This window comes from Siphateles boraxobius, unplaced genomic scaffold (genome assembly GCF_051911475.1).
Source record: "Siphateles boraxobius isolate OS27281-9 unplaced genomic scaffold, OSU_SipBor_1 130, whole genome shotgun sequence".
NCBI lineage: Eukaryota > Metazoa > Chordata > Actinopteri > Cypriniformes > Leuciscidae > Siphateles > Siphateles boraxobius.
Window position 1 is genome coordinate 38796697 of NW_027508734.1, and position 21924 is coordinate 38818620.

Genomic DNA, 21924 nt, shown 5'->3' on the forward strand with positions numbered 1-21924 from the left:
CTGCACACCGGTCTGTCATCTTCTGTTACGACCCACGCCATCCTGCCTGCAACAGATAAGAGACCCGGTCATATTCCAATCATCAGTTCACATCTATTGATTCTACAAAACCTCTACTTACCTGCTGTGACTGTTCCAAGTGCCAATAAATATATCCTGTTGAACTTTACATGATTGTGTCCTTCTAATCTGTGACCGTTTGTGGCTGTTTCATCCGATTTAATACTAGTTAAATCATCAAGTGGTTTGTAACAGAGCGGTGTCTGTCGAATTGAAATGCTTCCCACTGGTTGTCGCAATGCTGTTTAATAATTGTCTCCGGGACCGGAAGTAAATGCAACTTTGTGCTGGGCCATGCTGAAACAACTAGTGAAACAACTGAAAACCGTGTTATTTTTTACTGTACTGACCGAGAAACTGCTTTAGACTATTCAGTGACAGAGCGGTCCGAACGTATCCGAATTATTTCAGACCGTTATGCAAGCGTGTTTAGAAATAATTGAACCAAAAGAATGATTAATTCACAAATGATTGGTATCGCTGGTTCAGTCGACAGAAATATGGGACGCACTTAATAACTGCTGAACTATTGTCACGTAAAACGTTTCTCAGGTCAATCGGAGCGTGTATCAAACTAAATTAGCTGCACCGCCAGGAAAAGAGGAGGGAGGTTGGTGCCGTCGGGCCAGATGGAGATGATTGGCGGGCCCGTGGGCCCCCAGTTAAATAGCCCTGGATTAGACTAACAAAAAAAACAGCTTGAGCAGTATTGGGTTGTATGGCAACAGCAGGCTCTCATTCAGCTTCATTAGGGAGGAATTCATCATTGCATGGGCACGAAAACATTTGCAGTATTCAGGGTCAAAGGATCCTAAAGTGTCCGGAGCAGGCATTGTTCTGATGACAGAGAGGAAGTGGAAGACAACCTGGATAGACAGCTGAAAATTCCAGCACACATCACCCAGTTCATGCTTAGACCAGATCTCATATTGGTCTTGGAGTCTACGAAACTGCTTATCCTACTGGAGCTAACTGTGCCTTGGGAGGTGAGGATGGAAGAGGTACAGGAGAGAAAAGTGGCAGAAGTATGAGGGACTGCTGGAGGCCTGCTGCTGGAATGGGTGGGAAACCAGGTGGATGACAGTGGAGATGAGTTGCTGAGGATTTACACGTCCGTCCGTCCTTCAGCAAGGCTTATTGAATGCTGGGAATAACTGGTGCAAGCCGGAGAAGAGCCATCAGCAACAGCATGAAGGCTGCAGAGAGTATATCAAAATGGCTATGGCTGAAAATGGGTGACGTGGGGATAGCAAAATGCCACTTGGACACAGGCTAAGGCTTGATTAAACTTGGTCGGGTCGCCTGGAAGAGGGTGTCTGTTGAAAGACCCGAAACACCCTCTGATGCCGGGAAACAACACTGATGATGTGTCCAAGTTTGTGCATAAGAGGTTGTATGAATAACTGAAAACATGTTATAATGAATATGGTATGTTGGATTAGACCATTACAGTACATGTAAATATTTTAAAATATGGATTGTTCTGAGCACTTATAGCAATCTTGAGGGTTATAATCTGGGGTTTCATCAAATATTGCATAACCAATGCCTTTTGCTGCTTGCTGCAAAGGTGGCAGATGACGACACTGCTTTCCTCAGGAAAAGGAAGGATTTCAGCACTTATCCTTAGGGGTGTGGATTAGGGTGTTTGACAGATTATCATCTTGGTTTATGTAAGTTTGGGATCAGGCAAGCTTATCCAGATTCCAGATCAGTCTCTTTGAAGGTGACTCTTTTGCGCATGTGTTAACAAGAATCCACAAAACTGATTTTTTATTTATTTATTGAAACACCAAAACTATTTTTACTCCAATTTAATATAAACATTCAAACTGTGGCTGTAATAAACATTTTCGTGATACTTGATTTATTCAAACATAGTCTACAATAGATTAATATGTAATATAGTGCATATTTTTATCAAAATGCTCCTCTTTTTTTTGTAGCTAACTAATGATCTGTGAACTTTGAACAGCTTTCCTGAGGAAATGTAACATTATGTGGCATAATGTTTTGTGGCATAAGCTCTTTATTGTTTCTCTGTAAATATTGTTTGGGTTATTTGAAGGCTTTAGGAGTTTTGCTGAGGACTACCTTTACACTAAATTGTTGTAGTGTTGCATTATATAATCTGACATGTTTTTAATATTTCTTATGGCTAAGCCATGATCTGGGCTACGTCAGCTGCCCTTTTAAACCATTTTTAAAACTGACATAGAGAGTGATTTTAGTGAGAGGATATACAATGTAATATAATGCCAGGCAGTAGGCTGAAAAAATGCTTAGTACAGTCTTTTGCTTTTCTTTAGTTTTACAAACTGTGGTATGGGTTTTGGAGTCAATTATTTTCTCATCGAGTAGTAAAAAATTCACAGGCACAGAATTATTTCCTGTAGTTCTGCTAGTTTTAAAGTCATGTAAGCATACTTTCTCTCAAACCTTTATTGTTCCTGATGATGCCTTTAACCACTTACTATCAGTTTTTTATGAAACGCATAGATCAGCTTCTCTGTTAACTTGTACTTGCGTCAGCACTTATCAGCTCTATGACTGGAATAAGCTTCAAGTTGAAGAAACAGTGAGAGTGATGGAAAAATTGGGAAAGGGGCAGATGAGAAGACCATAGTGAAAAAAATCAGTATGGTATATTTATTGACACCTGTCAGGAGTGTCATGTCTCAGGAAATGTCATCAATGATACTGTACAAACAAAACAGATGCGCATGTTGTTTTGTTAATTTGGGTATGAGGGGAAAGTGACTTGTCATTAAGAGAAATACTTAACTATATTTTTTGGTGATGGGCTAGAAATATTGAATATGACATATGATGGCATGCCATGCAACGCTGTGTCCCAGGGTGGGTGACTGTGTTTGTCAGTTTCTATTTTTGTGTGTGTCTGACCAACTCAGCAGACACACAGCACTCTCAGACAGCTGAAGCCTGGCGGGAATCTTTGTTCCCATCCTTTGGCTCTGAGGTTCCCATGGGGATAATGTTTCTGAGACAGTCAAAGCCTTTATATGACCAACAGAATTTTCAAAACATTATGAGTGCTCAGGTTACCAAGTGCCAAAAATATCTGATTTTGGACCAGTTCCTCAGTCTAAATGATGAATATGTTTCGCTCATGAGCAGTCTAGGTTTGGTTCTTTATTACTGAGCCTTCCTCATAGGGCAAAGTGACAATAGGGTTGGGCATCATTTGAATCCTTTTCGATTCCAGTAAGTAAAAACATTTTGTCAAACATTTTGTTGCAGCTGATTTCCATGAACAAAATCAGCAGCCTAACCAACTTATCAGCTATGCTTTTTGCATTTTCTTTCACATTAAAGGGTGAAAAGGGTTTGAAATCACATTAAAATGCACACACAGGAATCAATAAGCGAAATCAAAATTGTATTTCATTACAAATTTCCGATTCCTGGCCTTAAGTAGCCAATTCCAGAATTGGAATCAATTTTTGATTCCTAACCCTAAAAGTTAAACCCTTTTTAATACTGATCTTTACAAATATATAGCCCCCAAATAAAACTTAACATATCTGTCTTCTAGACTGTTCAGCTTTAGTCAGTATTCTTTTTTCCCCCTTGTCATTATTAATTGTTTTTTATGTACTGTACTTCTAGATATTGACATGAAGAAGGACATAGAGGTGCTGATAGCAGAGGAACGTGCTGAGATCATCTCTAAATATAATAAGGTAAATTGTGCCGTTTACACTCACTTTTTTTTCATCAGATATTCACTGAAAAAGTATGAATACTGTACCTTTCTGTAACTTATTCAAGTTTGCCTATTTCCATTAATGTACAGTATGAGTTACTAATAAAAATGTCTGTTTCAGAATTGATTACTGTATGTACACTACCATTCAAAAGTAAATAAATTCAGTAAATAAATTAATACTTTTATTCAGCAAAATGCATTAAATAGATTAATTGTGACAGTAAAGTTATTTATGATGTTACTTAAAATGTATCAATGTTTTAAGCAGCACAACTGTTTACAACATTTATAAAAATAAGAAATGTTTCTTGAGCAGCAAATCAGCATATTGTAATGATTTCTGAAGGATCATGTGACACTAAAGACCTTAGTAATCATGCTGCAAATTCACATTACCATCACAAGATTAAATTACATTTGAAAATGTTACTTTTTTAATTAAATTATTATTTTTTATTTAATTTTTAATTGAATAAATGTTGCCTTGGTGAGCATCAAAGACGTTAAAAATCTTACCAACCCCAAACTTCTGAACACTAGTGTAATGATTAGATTTTAAATGGCATAGTGTTTTGAAGATGTTTATGCTGATGATTAGCTTTCATTAGCTGGGGAAATGTATTATTGTACTGTATGTTGCTGTATGAAATTTGAATGTTGTAGATGTTGTTTATTTTGCACTGTGTTGTCTACCTCTAACCTTTGAGGTTGTTCACATGTGCTATGACCTCTGTGGCTGCTGAGTCAAGTTGTTTTTTTTTTATTTGTATAGCGATTTATACAATACACAGGGGCGGAGCGGCAATCAGGAGAGTCGGGACTTTTCCCAGTGGGCCTGTAGTGTTTTGAGGTCGCGAGGGCCGGTCTGATAATAGTTATACATTGCAAGTTCTTAGCAACTTCATCCGGCGGCCTGATGTGCGGCCGCTAGCCACTTAACTGTGCAGCCTCTCTCAACCCGTAAATAAATCCATTGATCCGCAAGTTTTGTTTGAGTTCTTAAATGGTCTAGTGGTAGATCTTTTGCCAAGCGCGTCAGAGGTTACGGGTTCTAATCCGCATTCGTATAGGTTTTTTTTCTCTCATCATAACTGAATATGTTCATCAGTGGTTACAGTCTATATCAAGCAGGGACACGTTTTGTGTGCATTTTATTTTGTGATTTCACCGGAATGAAAGTCTCCACAACTGTGATAGATTGAAGAGCGCATAGTCGAGTGAAGACTGCGCGAGAGAACACTGTATCCATGCAACTGATTACAGCTGTAACGAGCGCTCAGCTTGTAAAAAAACTATACTCGGTTACTAACGTAACCTCGGTTCTCTCTAGAGAGGGAACGAGTATTGCGTAAGTTTAGCTCACGCTACGGGAAAGATTCATCTTCTTGAGATCTTGAAGCCCAAAAATTATCCTTAATTTTGTATTCATTGTCAACGCAGTGCAGAAGCTAGCAGACCTAGAGCAGGCCATCTCGCGTGTTCATTGGCTGCCCTACGTGCAACTGCTGCAGCCTACCAGTGAGCCTGGTGTGACGTCACGCCCAATGAAGGGCACTCACGCCTTCATAGCGTCACAGCCCGCCAGAATGGGCGTGGCTTGGCGTACAAAAGTAGGGGCTGTAGGCTGACTTCCCTGGTTTTTCGTCGACTGAATCGAAGTCGCTCGTGGCGCGAGCACGGCCGGTTACGCAATACTCGTTCTCTCTCTAGAGAGAGCCGAGGTTATGTTAGTAATAGAGTATCGTTCTCTTACGAGAGGTTCTCTCGTATTGCGTAAGTTTAGCTTACGCTACAGGGAACACTTTGTCAACGCCGTGCGCGCCAAGCATCCACCATGAGACCCCGAACTTTCAAGGGAACCCCATAAGTGGAAAAAATAAGGTGGCCAGCCACGCGGGCCATCACTTGTACATAAGCACACATAGGGAATACAGAGCAGCGCGCCGGTCTGTATAGTCACATGGCACATACCCTACTAGTGCAGCTCAACCAGGAGAGCAGAGTCACGTGAGAGTGATCTGAGCAGGAAGATCTGGGCAGAATACACCTCTCCTTCAAACTGACAAAAGTTTAGCCTGCAAGGCAGGAACTTCTAGGTTATAAAACCTGACAAAGGTAGACGGAGCTACACATATGTCATGGATAGAAATCCTACTGGACCACGCCCACGACGAGGCCACGCCTCTCGTGGAATGAGCCCTGACACCCAGCTGCCATAGCGTCCACTATCCATCTGGACAGGCTCTGTTTCGTGGAGGCGAGACCCTTGGTGCGCCCACCAAATGAAACACAAAGCTGTTCTGAACGCCTGAAGGGGGCGGAGCGCGTAATGTTAAATCTCAGAGCCCTGACAGGGCAGAGGAGATTCACCTCACTTCCGCTGTCAGATGCTGGCCGAGCTGACAGCGAAATAACTTGCGCTCTGAATGGAGTGCCCATCATCAGGAACATAGCCATGTCTAGGTCTGAGGATGACTTTAGAGTCATTCGGCCCGAACTCAAGACACGACGCGCTGACAGACAGCGCATGCAGGTCCCCCACACGTTTTACTGACGACAGTGCAGTCAGAAAGACGGTTTCCAGTGATAGATATTTCAACCCCACGGAGACTAGTGGTTCAAATGGAAAGACTTTCAGGGCCTAGAGGACCAATCAAAGATCCCACATGGGAACCGACGGGGGGCCTCTATGAGGAGCATTCCCTGATTCTCTTGATCACCTGTGGTAACAAAGAGACCGGAGGGAAAGCATATAGCGGGAGGCTGGGCCAAACCTGGGTCTGTCGAAATGACTTTCCGATAAGGGATGGTTCCCATCATCACTCCCTGCTGGTACCAGTCGGCTACTAACCAGGGCTGCAGAGCCAATGCAGGTCTGAGTCACTCTGATTTTCTGGCCGCCAGAAACCCAGGCTCGGCGGGACGCGCGAGTATTCAACCAGGTTTGGAGCGGGCGCATGCACAGTAGGCACAGCTGAAGCCCCGCTGCAGCTGATGCCATACAGCCCAACATCCTTTGAAATGTTTTCAAAGGGAGAAAGCTGCACTTCTGGAAAGATGCGGCTAGGTTGCGAACACGGCGCGCGGGCTGTGTCGATAAATGAGCCGTCATGGTCACCGAGTCCAGTTCTATTCCTAAAAAGGAAATTGACTGGCTGGGCAGTAATGAGCTCTTGGTCCAGTTGACCGTGAGACCCAAGCTTTCCAAGTGACTGAGAAGCACTGTTCTGTGAGATAGCAGCTCTGTCTCTGACTTTACAATATCAGCCAATCGTCCAGATAGTTCATTCTTCGCAGCCGCTGACTTCTCAGGGGGGCGAGCGCCGCGTCCATGCACTTCGTAAATGTGCGGGGTCTAGGGACAGGCCGAACGGCAGGACGGTGTATTGATATACCTGACCGTCGAAGTTGAATCTCAAAAATTGCCTGTGACGGGGTATTCTTGTGGCTTAATAAAACCGTTCCGGACAGAGCTATTGGTATCGATGGCTATATTGTCCATTGGGCCGATAGGCCAAAAAGAGGAGGGGGAGTAGCAATTTATGTAAAGGATAGATTTGAAGCTATTGTATTACTTTCCGAATCAGTGGTTAAACAATATGAATTACTAGCTTTAAATCTCACTGTTTCTAAAACTGTGCATCTCACAGTTGTCGGTTGCTATAGACCTCCTTCAGCTAATAATGATGCCATTTCATCTCTGATGCACACAGTGACATCATTGGATTACAAGGAGCTTCTTCTTCTGGGTGATTTTAATTTGAATTGGTTGCAGTCAGCATCTGATGGTCTTAAATTAATTTGTAATACTCTTAACCTTTCTCAGCTAGTTGAGGCACCTACTAGACCAAATTTGAAGGATTATAAAAAGTCAACATTAATTGATCTTATTTTTACAAATGTTCCACACAAATATTCACTGGCTTCTGTATATGCAAATGATGTTAGTGATCATTGTGTTGTTGCCACAGCTAGAGATACAAAATTACCTAAACAGAAATCACGTATCATTACAAAAAGGTGTTTGAAATATTTCAATGAGCAATGTTTTCTCCATGACCTTGCTACTTATGATTGGGAAAGGATTTCCCTCATCCCCGATGTTGAATTTGCTTGGCAATATTTTTATGATGGTCTTACTTTGGTTCTTAATAGGCATGCACCATTTAAGAAACTTAGAGTTAAAGGCAGGGATAACCCTTGGTTTTCCACTGCATTGTCTATTCTTATACGTGAGCGGGATACTGCTTGGGCAAAAGCTAGGCAATCTGATTCAGATTTTGATTTGATTCGTTTTAGACAGCTTCGAAATAAATGTACAGTCGCCATCAGGCAGGCCAAAGCGGATTATTTTATCGTATAAACTACGACTAACTTAAATAATCCTAAACTTTTTGGCAGAATATAAAGTATATAGCAGGGAAAAAAAAAATCTTCTGATTTCCCTTCATGTATAACTATGGATTCCACTATCATATCTGATAAAGAGCAAATACTTAACCATTTTAACAAGCATTTTATTGACTCTGGGTCTTTATTTGAGTCACACAATTTTTTGCCGTCAAATAATGACTTTGTTAGTGCAGAAACTATTTTTAAAAAGGAGTTCACTTTTGTACACATCAAGAGTTCTGATGTCCACAAAGCACTTAAAGCGCTTGATATAAATAAATCAACAGGCCCTGATTGTGTGGAAACTATCTATTTGAAAATGGCAGCTGACATTATTTCAACCCCTTTAACTTATCTTTTTAATCTTTCAATAGATACTGGTGTTATTCCGGAAATCTGGAAATCAGCTTTTGTTGTTCCCCTATTAAAAGGGCGAGACCCTACTATACTAGATAATTATAGACCAATCTCAAAGCTTTGTGTTCTATCAAAAATTTTAGAAAGTTTTATTAGTGATCAAGTGACTTGTTATCTAAATGTACACAAAGTTCTATCTAGTAATCAATCTGGGTTTCGCAAAAAACATAGTACCACAACAGCCGTTTTGAAAGTTGTAAATGACATTGTGGGATCATTTTATAAAGGTGATTGTTGCACTTCCCTTTTTATCGATTTATCTAAGGCTTTCGACACAGTGGATCATAAGATATTGCTGCATAGATTAAGGAGTGTTGGCTTATCAAATCATGTTATTCTCTGGTTTAAAAATTATTTAAGTAATAGAACTCAATGTGTTCAGGCTGAGGGTAAAAATTCAAGACTATTGGAGATTGTTAAAGGTGTTCCTCAAGGATCCGTGTTGGGGCCTCTTTTATTCACTATCTACATTAACAGTACTGATCATGACCAACAAGATGTTAATTTTCACTTTTACGCAGATGATACTGTTATGTATTGTGGTGCATCTTCGAAACAGCAAGCCTTGCTTAAACTTCAATGTTATTTTTGATGTTATTCAGTCTCGGCTTCATACACTAAAACTTGTCCTGAATGTAGATAAAACTAAAATCATGTTATTCTCTAGCTCGAAAAAGGCGGTAGACAATTTTACTCCTCTCCAGACTTCGCAAGGTAATGTGATTGAGTTAGTGAAAGAATATAAATATCTTGGCATCACTATCAATGATAAATTATCTTTTGGGTCTCACATAACTAATTTAAAGAAAAAATTAAAAATAAAGCTTGGGTTTTATTTCAGAAACAAGCTCTGTTTTTCATTTAATTTGAGAAAGAGGTTAGTTTCTGCTACTTTCTTGCCCGTACTCGACTATGGTGATGTGGCGTATCAATTTGCTTCCTCTCAACTTCTTTCTTCTTTGGATGCTGTTTATCACAGCGCTTTAAGATTTATATCAGATTGTAAACCTTTAACTCATCATTGTATATTGTATAATAGAGTATCCTGGACATCTTTGTCTATTAGAAGGAAAATTCATTTTTATTTAATTATTTATAAAACTATTCTGGGGTTGTTGCCTTTGTATCTAGGTTGCCTAATTCAAAAGCAAAGTGTTGGGAAATATTCCCTTTGGTCTGATAATCGTTTTACTTTCTCTGTTCCATTTGTGAGAACTGAACTGGGAAAAAGGGCTTTTATGTACGCAGCTCCATTTGAATGGAATCTACTCCAAACAAAATTGAAATTACAAACTCTGGTGCCTATGTAACATTTTAAATGTGTCATTCAGTCGCTCGAAGAAGACTCATTGATTTGCAATTGTTTTTAAGTGTTTTAATTGTATGTTTTGTTGTTTCAATCTGTAAGTTGTGACTGTAACTGCTGTCCATTCTTGGCCAGGACTCTCCTGTGAAAGAGATTTTTAATCTCAGAGAGATTTTCCTGGTTAAATAAAGGTCAAATAAAAAAAATACAAAACATAAAAAATTATTATCTGATTCTGAAATTAGGCATCCCTCAGATCTAAAGAAATAAACCAGTCCCTCGGGCGAACGTGTGCGAAGATTTTCCTGGTCGTAAGCATTTTGAACGGTCTTTTCGCAAGCACTTTGTTCAAATGTCTCAGATCTAGGATAGGTCTGAAGGCTCAGTCCTTCTTGGGTACGAGAAAATATCGACTGTAAAAACCTGACTCGCTCAGAGAAGGCGGTACCTTTTCTATAGCTCCTTTGCACAGCAGCTTTGCTATTTCTGCGTGAAGTAGGTGTGCTACTTCCGCATTCACTATCGTCGCGTTCCGGGCTTGAAAACGCGGGGGACGGCGAATGAATTGAAGTGTATAGCCCTGCTTTATTGTGCTCAGCACCCATTCTGAAATCCCTGGGATAGTTTCCCACGCAGCTATGTGAGCCGCTGGGGGCGAATGGCCTCCGGGTTCAGATCGCCGCCATTTGCGGGCTTGTGAAACTGAACCGGAGCCGAAAGCGCGGCGCCCACGCTCTCGATTCTGGGCAATGGCTGCTCGCTGAAAGCCGAAACTGGCTGATTTATGTGAGATGTCCCAATCATAAAGGATGGGGAACATTCTTTTTCACTTTTTGACGCGCAAGCAGCGCTCCGGGCGGAAAAGCTTCCTGTAAGCGTGAGGATGTGTGCGCGGGCACGAGACTTACAAGTGTATTTGACGCCCCGATTATAATGGATGGGGAGCGTCTTATAAATGCCCTGCGTTTTGTGATAACACTTAAACGCGCGGGTGGAGCCCGGGGGGAGGTTTGTGTTAGCAAGCGTGAACGCTCTCTGGCGGGCACGAGACTTACATTCATAACCTGCTTTTTTGATCGTGTAACAGAGCGGGCAGATAGTGGGCACAGACCTGTGGACATATTTCTTACATTCAACACTCGAGCGGCTTTTCTGCGCTTTATGAGAGTGTGCTCTGTGAGTGACACGAGATTCAAAGTGCTTGTGTGTAGGGGTGAACACTGGGGCGTGGGTACTTTCACTACACTTAAAACACAGACGGCGTGAGCCGGACCAGACATTATACTCTTTGAGATTTCTATGGGTCGCCATGAAAACGGCCTTTGTGTGCAGGCGAGAGGGTGAACAAACCGGCTCGTTGGCTGCTAAATGAACCCCTGCAGTAGCCCTTTTTGAAGGGGACTGACAGGGAAATAAACTTTGACGGCGTTCTGGCCGCAGTGGGACACGTGCGTCTTTTCGGAAGCGATGTGTCTGTTAGTAAGTGTGAGCGCTCGTGAGCGGGCACGTAACTTACATTCTTAACCTGACATGTATGAGGCTGTTCTGGCCGTGTGACAGAGCGGGTAGAAAATAGGCGTGAGCACAGAGTTGTGGGCACGTTTCCTACATCTAGCACTCGAGCGGCATTTGCCAGCTTTATGAGAGTGAGCTCTGCGGGAGACACGGGGAGTATCGTGTTTGTGTGTAAGGGTGAACACCGAGATGTGGGCACCTTTTCTACACTCAAGACACCAACGGCGTGAGCCGGATAACCAGACATTATACTCACTTGAGATTTCTCTGGATCGCCGCGAGAACGGCGGATGTGTGCAGGCGAGCGGGTTGCATTACCGGCTCGTTGGCTGCCAAATACACCGCTGCAGTAGCCTTATCTAAGGGGACTGACAGGGCGAGACATTTCGGCGGCGGCGCGCAAGCCCGCCCGGGTCATGCAGAGAGCTTTGTTATGAGGGTTGTTATGTTTAAAGAGAAGGCTGGCGTGAGGCTAGGCGCCATTAACTCATTCGCGTGGATTTGTTTGTAGTGCGGTTAGTCCGCGATTTCATTCACAACACTCAAAACTAATTTGTCGCTGCTTATAACTTCCTACTTTACCACCGCCATGACATGTAGTGCGGTACCCACTAGTTCATGTCCCATTTACTCCCTGTTTCTGGCTAAAATCCTGGTGAATTCATACATATTTCGACTCACGCCTTTCCTGCATCCCGGTCCGGTTCGACTGCTCCTATGCGGATGCGCGCGCCGCTGTAGGGGCGGTATTTATCCTTGTCATAGGGCAGAGGGTGCAGAGCATTGGTCTTAGGGGTGTTTGTTTGTAATAATGTTTTGTATGTATATGGGTGGTGTGAATAGGTGGTGTAAATGTTGTATAAAATGATAGTGATATGATGATACTATTTTATTTTCATGTAATGTTTATTTTCTACTTAGCTTATAGATTATTTATGGCCTTAGGCTAAAAGTAATACCCTGATTTTTGGTATGGTCCAATTGGTCCTGAATAGGCCAATTTGGCTTAATGCTTTGGCCTATTTAAGAGGGCCTCATTCAGCATGAAGAAGGGAGAGGGTGAGTACTAGCTTGCCGTGAGGCTATGTACAAAGTCTTTGCTGTACTATTGTTGAAAGCTAGAAGCATTGTGCTATTTTGATTTATTTTTGATTATTTTTTTTTCTTGACTTCTGAGTTAAAATATAAATAAACTTTATTCTATTTTTGGAACAATTGAGCTCTGGTAACCGTCTTTTCCACCTCCACCATCTAAAGCCAGTGAGCCTACACATCCCAGTATTTGGGGTGCCACTCGGTACCTCACAGTCGAGCAGAACTGTATACAAATTTCTGCTCTTACCACGCATCCAGTACGTCGCGTATGTTGATGCCCGTTGGGGTCATGCAGAGAGCTCGAGAGGGCTCTGCATGACGCGCGAACGGCGACGCGAGGGCGGGGTAGCTCTCTTGTAACGTAAAGAGAGCTAGCCGCGTGCACGTCTGTGGAGCAGAACTGGGAACAGTGTTTGTATGAGGGCGCGCGCACTAGTAGCGGGCACAGGACCTACATGTGACACAGATGATGCCCGTCCGGGTCATGCAGAGAGCTCGAGAGGGCTCTGCATGACGCGCGAAACGGGGGCGCGAGGGCGGAGAAACTCTCTTGTAAGGTAAAGAGAGCTAGCCGCGCGGCGCTGTGGTTAAAGACTTCAATTCGAGCCCGCAGGGTCGACATCGGAAGTTCCCCGCAGTGCTCGCTTCCTCCATCGAGAGGGCGAGGCTGCGTGTTCCTGGCCCAGGCAGAGAGTGCAGATGGGCGGTCTCCAACGCTGAGCGGCTCTGCACGAGCCATAGGAAGTGCGAGACATCTTGAAAAAGACATCTCGCTGCTCTTTTAGGAAGTGTAGAACACAGAATACAGTGATAAAAGGATATGTCGCCAGATAGCGTAGCTGGCACGGATGGCTGAAGGTGGCGAAGACGGCCGGCTTCCTCAGCGCTGTCCTAAGCTGGCTGTTTCACTTGTTCGACGGCGGCGGTGGCTTCTGACAGTGATGCTTATATCCAGCGATGCGAAGAGCTCGCTGAAGAGACGAAAAATCAGGGAAGTCAGCCTACAGCCCCTACTTTTGTACGCTAAGCCACAACCATTCTGGCGGGCTGTGACGCTATGAAGGCGCAGGCGCCCTTCATTGGGCGTGACGTCACGCCATGCTCACTGGTAGGCTGCAGCCAATGAGCGAGATGGCCTGCTCTAGGTCTGCTAGCTGCTGCACTGCGTTGACAATGAATACAAAATTAAGGATTATTTTTTGGCTTCAATATCTCGAGAAGATGAATCTTTCCCGTAGCATAAGCTAAACTTACACAATACGAGAGAACCTCTCGTAAGAGAACAACACATTTTAGCACTAGATAGCGAACTAAATGAATGCTCTGCTAGTTAACTGGAGATGTTTTATTTATTAGGTAGGCTACATCCGTGCCTTAATGTTTAACTAACCCCCCGGGCCGATGGTCTACGAAATTTTCCAGTACATTTTTGGGTGGAAAGTGTTTGTGGTCTATATGGAGGACATGGCGATCAATTTGACCATGGCACATCATGACATTCTCTAACAGACTCATTTGAAATTGGGGGAATACTGGGACTATAATCCCCGGCTGTCTGTCACACATCACTGCTTGCTTTCCACTCTTCTCTCCACCATGGGGTTAATCAGAGGGCAGGAGAGCAACAGCCGTCCCCCCTCAGGAAATCGATCCAAACCAACTGGAAAAGCTTTTAAACGTCAGCTGCACTCAATGGCATTGTTTTTATGACAAGAGTTGGGACACATTTGTTTGCATTTAGTAATTTCACTAGGATGTTTTACGAGCCACAGGAAAGTGTGTGGAGAGCTGTGTGCTAGAGAGAATATTGCAGATATCGTTTTCCATAATTGCATCGACCACTCAGCATCACATTAAAAATGACAAGTTCCACCACAAAACAGCCACTTGTAACACACAAAGAAAATGAAATCTTCAGCTCGACTATTAGAAATGTTTCCCCTGTATTACAGTAATGACAAAATCAGTCATGGCAAAAAAAATGATGAGGCGTAGATTCAGATCACCAATGTACACATTAGTGATAATGTAGATATTCCGTGAAATGACAAGACATTTAATATGAACCTATTGAGCAAAAATGTTGCATATTATATTTATTTGTTTGTTTTATTCAAGTTTTTTTTTTCAATTTATTAAAACTGCAACATGCCCAAGTGTATTAAAGTAACATTTATTTCCTTACTTACTTATTTTAAAACTATCAACCACCTAGTCAGTTCAAATAAATGCAGAATTTATTTGCACCTTTGATAAACTCTACAAAGTCGGTGTACAAATGAAACAAATTAAAGTATTGGCTCATGTGTGTATTTCAGGGTAGAGACGCAGGAGTTCAGATCGATCCTTGGGAGGATGCAGACTACAGCATATACAGAGTTACGGATCGCTTTGGATTTCTTCAGTAAGTTTCCATATTGTCAAGTGAAACATGCATTTACTCATGTGCTCTTAAATGAATAAAATCCCGGTAAAGCTATTTTTATTTTGTCTGAAACAAATTGTCTTTTTCCATTCATTATCAGCATACATTGATAAAATGTAAATGTAAAATGCATATGTAAACATAAAGCATTGATTTAAGACTATAATGCTGTTCGAAACAAATTAGTTTTCCCTTATAAAGCTATGCCAATTTTGGATTTACAAGACATACACTACTATTTAAAAGTTTGGGGTCTGTAATAATTTTTATTTCTTTTGAAAGAAATTCATATTTTAATTCAGGAAGGATGCATTCAATTCACAGTGACAGTAAAGACAAATTTTACAAAATAGTTTATTTAAAATTTTTTTTTAAATTTTAAATTTTTTTAGTTTTAAAAATCGATAATAGGAAATGTTTTTCAGCAGCAAATCATCATATTAGAATGATTTCGGAAGGATCATGTGACAGGAGTGAAGGACTGAAGACAGGAGTAATGATGCTGAAAATTCAGCTGTTCTCTAGGAATAAATTGGTAAATTTGGTAAACTTGAGATTTTTTTCAAAAACATGTAAAAAAAAAATTCTAACAGACCCTAAACTTTTGAACGCTAATGTACTTTGTGGAAATTTTAGTAGTGTAATTTTCTGTCTGAATCAAACACATCTGACACAAAACCTCAGTACTAGTTACAGAGGGTCTACTCACAGTCTAAACCTAATCCCATCCAAACAGGAATGTTTGTGATTGTATGATAGTATTAGTATAGTGTTTTTACCCGTTTGTTTTTCCGACAGTGAAGAAGAATTACCCACACCCAGTGCCATTGAAGAGAAGGTAATGTAAACATACACAAATGAAGCATGTAAATATAGTGTACAGGTGATGTACATTCAAACAGCATGTGAATATACTATTCAAATAGTATTTTGTAGAATGGTGGGAAAGATGATATTCACAGACAGAAACACAAAAGTAAACAAAGGATCACAGACTGAATCAGTAGCAGTGTGGAGACTCTTTTGTAAACAGGCTTATGGGGACCTTCGGATATGAGCGTTTAGTATACAAGAGTGTGTGGCAGACACAGCTGGGCTGTCTGAAGGTGTGTTCCCATGTGACATTCACAGCTGGAGGTAACAGATGCATTTTCCAGCTGACATTTGTGCAGTCGTGTTGTGGCACATAAAGGTTAAACACTAAGGGTGGAAAGAGTGAAAGCTGTCCTCAGAACAGATGTTAATAGCATCAAGGTGATCTGAATTCCTGTCCTGCATCTTATCCCGAAGTACTTGTACATATGAGGAAAGAAATATTAATTAGAAAAAAAAACAGGACGGTTGTTTGTGTCATGTAGCAGATATTTATTCTCATACTTGTCTGTTACTGAACCGAAGCATGTGATATGCACCATATACCATTGTATACCACATATACTGTACCATTCTTTCAGGGTTTTTTTTAATTATAAAATATAATGTAAATTAACAGAAATTAAACATTTATTTATTTATTTGTATCTCATTGTTTTCCCCTGTGCAGCAAAAACAGGTGGAGATTGAAAGGGTGCAGAAATGGCTGAAGATGCTGAGAAACTGGAACAAGTACAGGAACAGTGAACGGGTGAGTTTCATATATTGAGGTTGCAATCATTCATCTGAAAATCAAAGAAAGCACTGGGATGTAGCTCCAATGAGAACCAGAGTGATCCTTAAAACACACACACGTTGGGTTTTCATGGTATATGTGGACTTTTCATAGACTTTTCATAATAATGATATATTATTTATACTGTACAAATTCAATCCCTAACCCTAAACCTACCCATCACAGAAAATGTTCTGCATTTATACATTTTCTAAAAACATAAGTTTGATTTATAAGGCAAAACACACACACACACACACACACACACACACACACACACACACACACACACACACACACTAACTCCTGGTGTCTTTGTGCAGATGATTAAGCGGGTGTATAAAGGCATCCCACTACAGCTGAGAGGACAGGCTTGGGCCCTGCTACTGGATGTCGAGAAAGTAAAGAGCGACAATGCAGGAAAATATGAGGTAAGAGACAAAAACATCCATGCATACACATTCACACGCAATAGCTCCTACTGACATTATGTAACCGCGAGTCTCTGCTGGCCTAAAGCCGGGTGTTTGGTGAGAGTGGGATTACTGGAGTGGTGTTGTGGTAGAGCTATTTCATAGGGATTAGAGTGTGATCTGAAAACAGACAGATGGCTGATATATGGCATGAAAAGAGATAGGAGAGAACAAAACACAAGCTAAACAAACTTTCAGAGCTGCTGAGATTTTACAACTAGCAGGAAGTTTTTATAGCCTCCACCATGTCGCTGAACATAGTACCCCTGGTGTTGATGTAGAGTTTTTTTTTTAAACACGTAGCTTTATAAATGCATTACACATCTGACCTGAATACTTGATTAGGATTGATATTTAGCAGTATTTAATGGTCAAATATATTTGTGTAATGACCTCTAAACTGTACACTTGCAACATGACCTTTGAAGAAGTTTCTTTTTCAAGCAAGGACCATTAAAGAATCAGTTAATTAATCAAAGCAAAGACATCTATATATATATATATATATATATATATATATATATATATATATATATATATAAGATAATAGCAATAGACATTTATAACATTATATATATATATATATATATAGTTTCCACAAAAATATTAAGATTTTTTTAACATTGATAATAATAAATGTGGTAACACTTTACTTGAAGGGGTGTGCATAAGACTAACATGAAACCTTCATAATCATGACATGACACATGTTATGAATATGAAGGAGGTTTCATGCATGTTTATGACAACTGTCATTAAGTGTCATTCGCTCAATTATGACATTTTTAATGCAAATATGACATTGTTTGAGATGTCTTTGTTATGACACCTTGACATAAACCAATACATCATAACCTGTCAGTGTCTTTGTCATGACAGCTTGACATTACTAAGACAACACAACCTGTCATAAACATGGCATAGCAGATTAATTATCAAACTTAAGAAACCACTTAGCTTTATTGGTTAACATTACATTAAACTGTCAGGTGGTTGGTTTTGACATTGGCTGTCATGAGGCCATTATAACTGTTTAATGACAAATTCAATTTGTACCACTTTTGGTGAGGTCACGAAAAATATTCATGACACAGTTATAATGGCCTCATGACAGCCAATGTCAAAACCAACCACATGCCAGTTTAACTTAATTTAATGTCAAGTTGTCATGACAAAGACAGGTTATGATGTTATGGTTTATGTCAAGGTGTCATAACAAAGACATCTTAAACAATGTCATATTTGCATTCAAAATGTCATTATTGAGCGAAAGACACTTAATGACAGTTGTCATAAACATGCATAAACCCTACTTCATATTCATGACATATGTTATGTCATGGTTATGAAGGTGTCATGTCAGTCTTATGTACACCCCTTCAAGTAAAGTGTTACCATAAATGTTTCTGAAGGATCATGTGACACCGAAGACTGAACTAATGGATGCTTTGCCATCACAGAAATAAATTAAATTTGAAAATATGTAAAAATTACAGTTAACAGAAAACATTTATTTAAAATTGTAATAATATTTCACAATACTTGTTTTAACTGTTTTTATTAAATAAATGCAACATTTGAACGGTAGTGTAAAAAATCATGGCAAAATAAACCCCATTCAATATTATAAAAGATACAATATCACATAATAATTAAACCTAGAGATGTTTGTCTTCTAATGTCATCTTGTAATGCATGGTAGTATGTCAAAGATGAAACTGTTTTTGATAAAGCCGTCTGTTTGATTAATAGAGAATGAAGGAGCAAGCCCAGCTGTACTCTTCCGAAATCAAACAGATTGACCTTGATATCAACAGGACCTTTCGAAACCACATCATGTTTATGGACCGATTTGGTGTAAAGTAAGTAAAACATGCATGCATTCAAATGTGCTATGATGAGATAACTTTAACTACTGTAGATGCATCGATGAATTGCAGCTCTTCTTCTGCTCTGTTCTGTTCTTCTCCTACACGTTCAATAAAAGAATGTATCTTATAATGCTGCTCAGTAATGTAACATCAGCATACTTACATGCTGCCACTATATGTAATATATGTACACTGACAAAGAACCGTAATTTCCAGCTTTGGAGCATTTAAAACACTTGACCTAGAACAGATTCTTCCCACAGGCTTTCAGACTACTCTAGTGTACTATGACTCAGCTCTTGAAATTTCACATGACAGTAATGGCTCATAAATGGTTTATCTGAGTGTGCCTGAAGAGATCACATGCAACCTGTAACAAACTGCCCACTTCCACTTTTATATGAGTATGTGGAATTTATTGTCTTTCTATGGAATTTTCATACAGTTCTCATATAGGAAACTTTTTACTTGGAGGACTGATTTCAGAATCAACTAACACCCTATCCCAAATGGCATCTCAGATTATGTGGACTTCACAGAAGTGAAGACTATGAGACCAAGTCCAAACCAAGTGTGCCATTTGAAACAGGCCCTAAGATTTGACCATAAAACACAAACACATTTACAAAACAGAGACCATGTATATGTTTATTATTAAATTAAATTAAATTAAATTAAATTAAATTACAAGTTTGTAAGTGTTTAGTAATGTGTTATATCCAACTATTTACTGTATCAATGATGATGCAGCACAGAGTAGTATACACTACCATTCAAAAGTGTGGGGTCAGTAAGATGTAAAAAAACAACAACTTTACACATCTTATAGAATTTAATAGTTTTATTCAGCAAGGAGAAGAAACTTTTGAACGTTAGTGTGCATCAAATATTCTGTATAAGAGAAATATAAAAAGGCGGAGCGGATGTTCATCAACATCTTGCTCTCTATTTGCTGCTTCTGCAGACAACCTCTGGAACTGGTTTCTCGATTTTGAGAGCTTGTTCCCCCAGCAGGCCAGAAATGGGAGTGATGTCACTGAGGATTAAATAGATTGCAGGCTTTAGAGAGCGAAGTGGAAAGTCTTGCTCATCTGAAGGGTGTCATTAATGCTTACATATGATGGGAGGGGCCCCACTGTAATTTGAAGGAACAAATGCATCTTTGTGGGAAAATATGGATGTTGGTCTGTGTGTTGCTGATGTGTGTTTGTTTCACCGATGATGTGACATTCATTAAAGACAGCAACAAGAGAGTTTGAGCCTGACAACACTGTTTTCTCTTTACAGGCAGCAGTCTTTGTTCAATGTGCTCTCTGCGTACTCTGTTTACAATACGGTAAGTGTACAAACACATCCATGGTTAATAAAGAAATGTTACATAATAGCTTACTTTGTCTGTTCTTGTCTTCAGGAAGTGAGTTACTGCCAGGGCATGAGTCAGATTGCTGCCATTCTGTTAATGTTCATGAATGAAGAAGATGCATTCTGGGCTTTGTCACAGCTCTTAACCAATCAGAAACATGGCATGCATGGTGAGCTCTTCTCATTTATTCTGCTTGTGGCTAAGAATTTTAATGTTGATTTAATTGCTTGCATATTATATAAGCTTCATAAGACTATATGACATAAAGCACACTTCTGTTCAATAAAAATGTTTTTTTTTGTGTATGTGTGTGAAAGTCTTTTATACTCACCAAGCCTGTATTTAATTTGATTTAAATTACAGTCTAAACAGTATTATTGTGAAATGTCATTACAGTTTGAAAATAACGATTTGAAAAAATATATATTTTAAATTGATGGCAAAGCTGAATTTTCAGCAGCCAATTAGCACAGTCTTCAATGTCACATGATCCTTTAGAAATCCATTTAATATGCTGATTTGCTGCTCAGGTAACATTTCTTATTATCATTATTAATGTGCTGCTTATCTGCTTCATTTTATTGTGGAAACAGTGATACATATTTTTCTGGATTCCTTGATGAATAGAAAGTTCAAAAGAACAACTTTTTTATAGAATTAATTTATAATATTCTACATCTCTTTACTGCCACTTTTTATTAATTTAACACAGTATTTATTTGTTTCAAAAAGAAAAGTCTTATTTACCCTAAATGAGATGCATAACACTTTAGAATTTATCACAGGGTATTTTTGTTGGTCTTCTGTTGGGACATTTTTTTCATACTTGCACATTTGCCCATCACAGGATTCTTTGTTCCCGGATTTCCTAAACTTCAGCGTTTCCAAAACCACCATGACCAGATTCTCTCCAAACTTTTACCCAAACTTAAGAAGCATTTGGTAAGATTGCTTTGGCAGACACAATACTGCAAAATTTACTCAGAACCTGTAATATTAGTTAAGTTAAATATAACTTAATGTATGTAAGTTTCTCTAAGAGTTCTCTTATTTTCTCATTCCTTTTTTTTTTATCCCATTTATATGCACTCGCATCAGGATAAGGAGCAGATGTCCTGTGGGATTTACAGCACTAAATGGTTCCTCCAGTGTTTTATTGACAGGGTAAGTGTTTGATCTCAGCAGATGCATTGCACCCTAACTGACAAGAGTGTTATGTATGCAGTGACTAGTAGAAAGCTATACATGCTCAATCATATTCTAAGCTTAATCATCAAAGCCAAGGAAATGATACATCAACTGTGTGTATATTAATGTGCCTGATCAGGTTACTGCAGAGACTCCTAAAAGTGGTGAGTCATGAGCCAAACGGAGGTGGAGTTTTGGATTTATTTGAATGTAACTGGTGAGTCAGTGTTCTGATAGTAAACGTGATTATCTTTCACCATCGAGGGACTAAAAAACATGTGACAAGAGGTGCTGGCAGAGAGACCTGCTCAGCTAAAAACTTTACCTTGAGGTGATAAGTGGACATTCAGATTTATACAGGCTGAGATTTTGATTGATATTATGGATGTGGACACAGAAAGGGGAATTGGAATTGAGTGTCATAAGCAAAACATTCACAGG

At 39.9% G+C, this 21924-nt stretch overlaps 1 protein-coding gene across 1 annotated transcript in view; it reads left to right on the top strand.

The window, feature by feature from the left end:
- The window catches only part of LOC143737636 (USP6 N-terminal-like protein), a 50524-nt gene that overhangs the window by 22915 nt on the left and 5685 nt on the right, over window positions 1-21924 (top strand). Inside the window, exons 2-11 of the mRNA XM_077229360.1 lie at window positions 3691-3764; window positions 14834-14919; window positions 15739-15778; window positions 16484-16564; window positions 16912-17019; window positions 18814-18923; window positions 20220-20268; window positions 20344-20464; window positions 21143-21237; window positions 21394-21459. Of these exons, the coding sequence (XP_077085475.1) occupies window positions 3699-3764; window positions 14834-14919; window positions 15739-15778; window positions 16484-16564; window positions 16912-17019; window positions 18814-18923; window positions 20220-20268; window positions 20344-20464; window positions 21143-21237; window positions 21394-21459 (822 nt within the window). The 5' untranslated portion in view covers window positions 3691-3698. The remainder of the gene's footprint in view (window positions 1-3690; window positions 3765-14833; window positions 14920-15738; window positions 15779-16483; window positions 16565-16911; window positions 17020-18813; window positions 18924-20219; window positions 20269-20343; window positions 20465-21142; window positions 21238-21393; window positions 21460-21924) is intronic.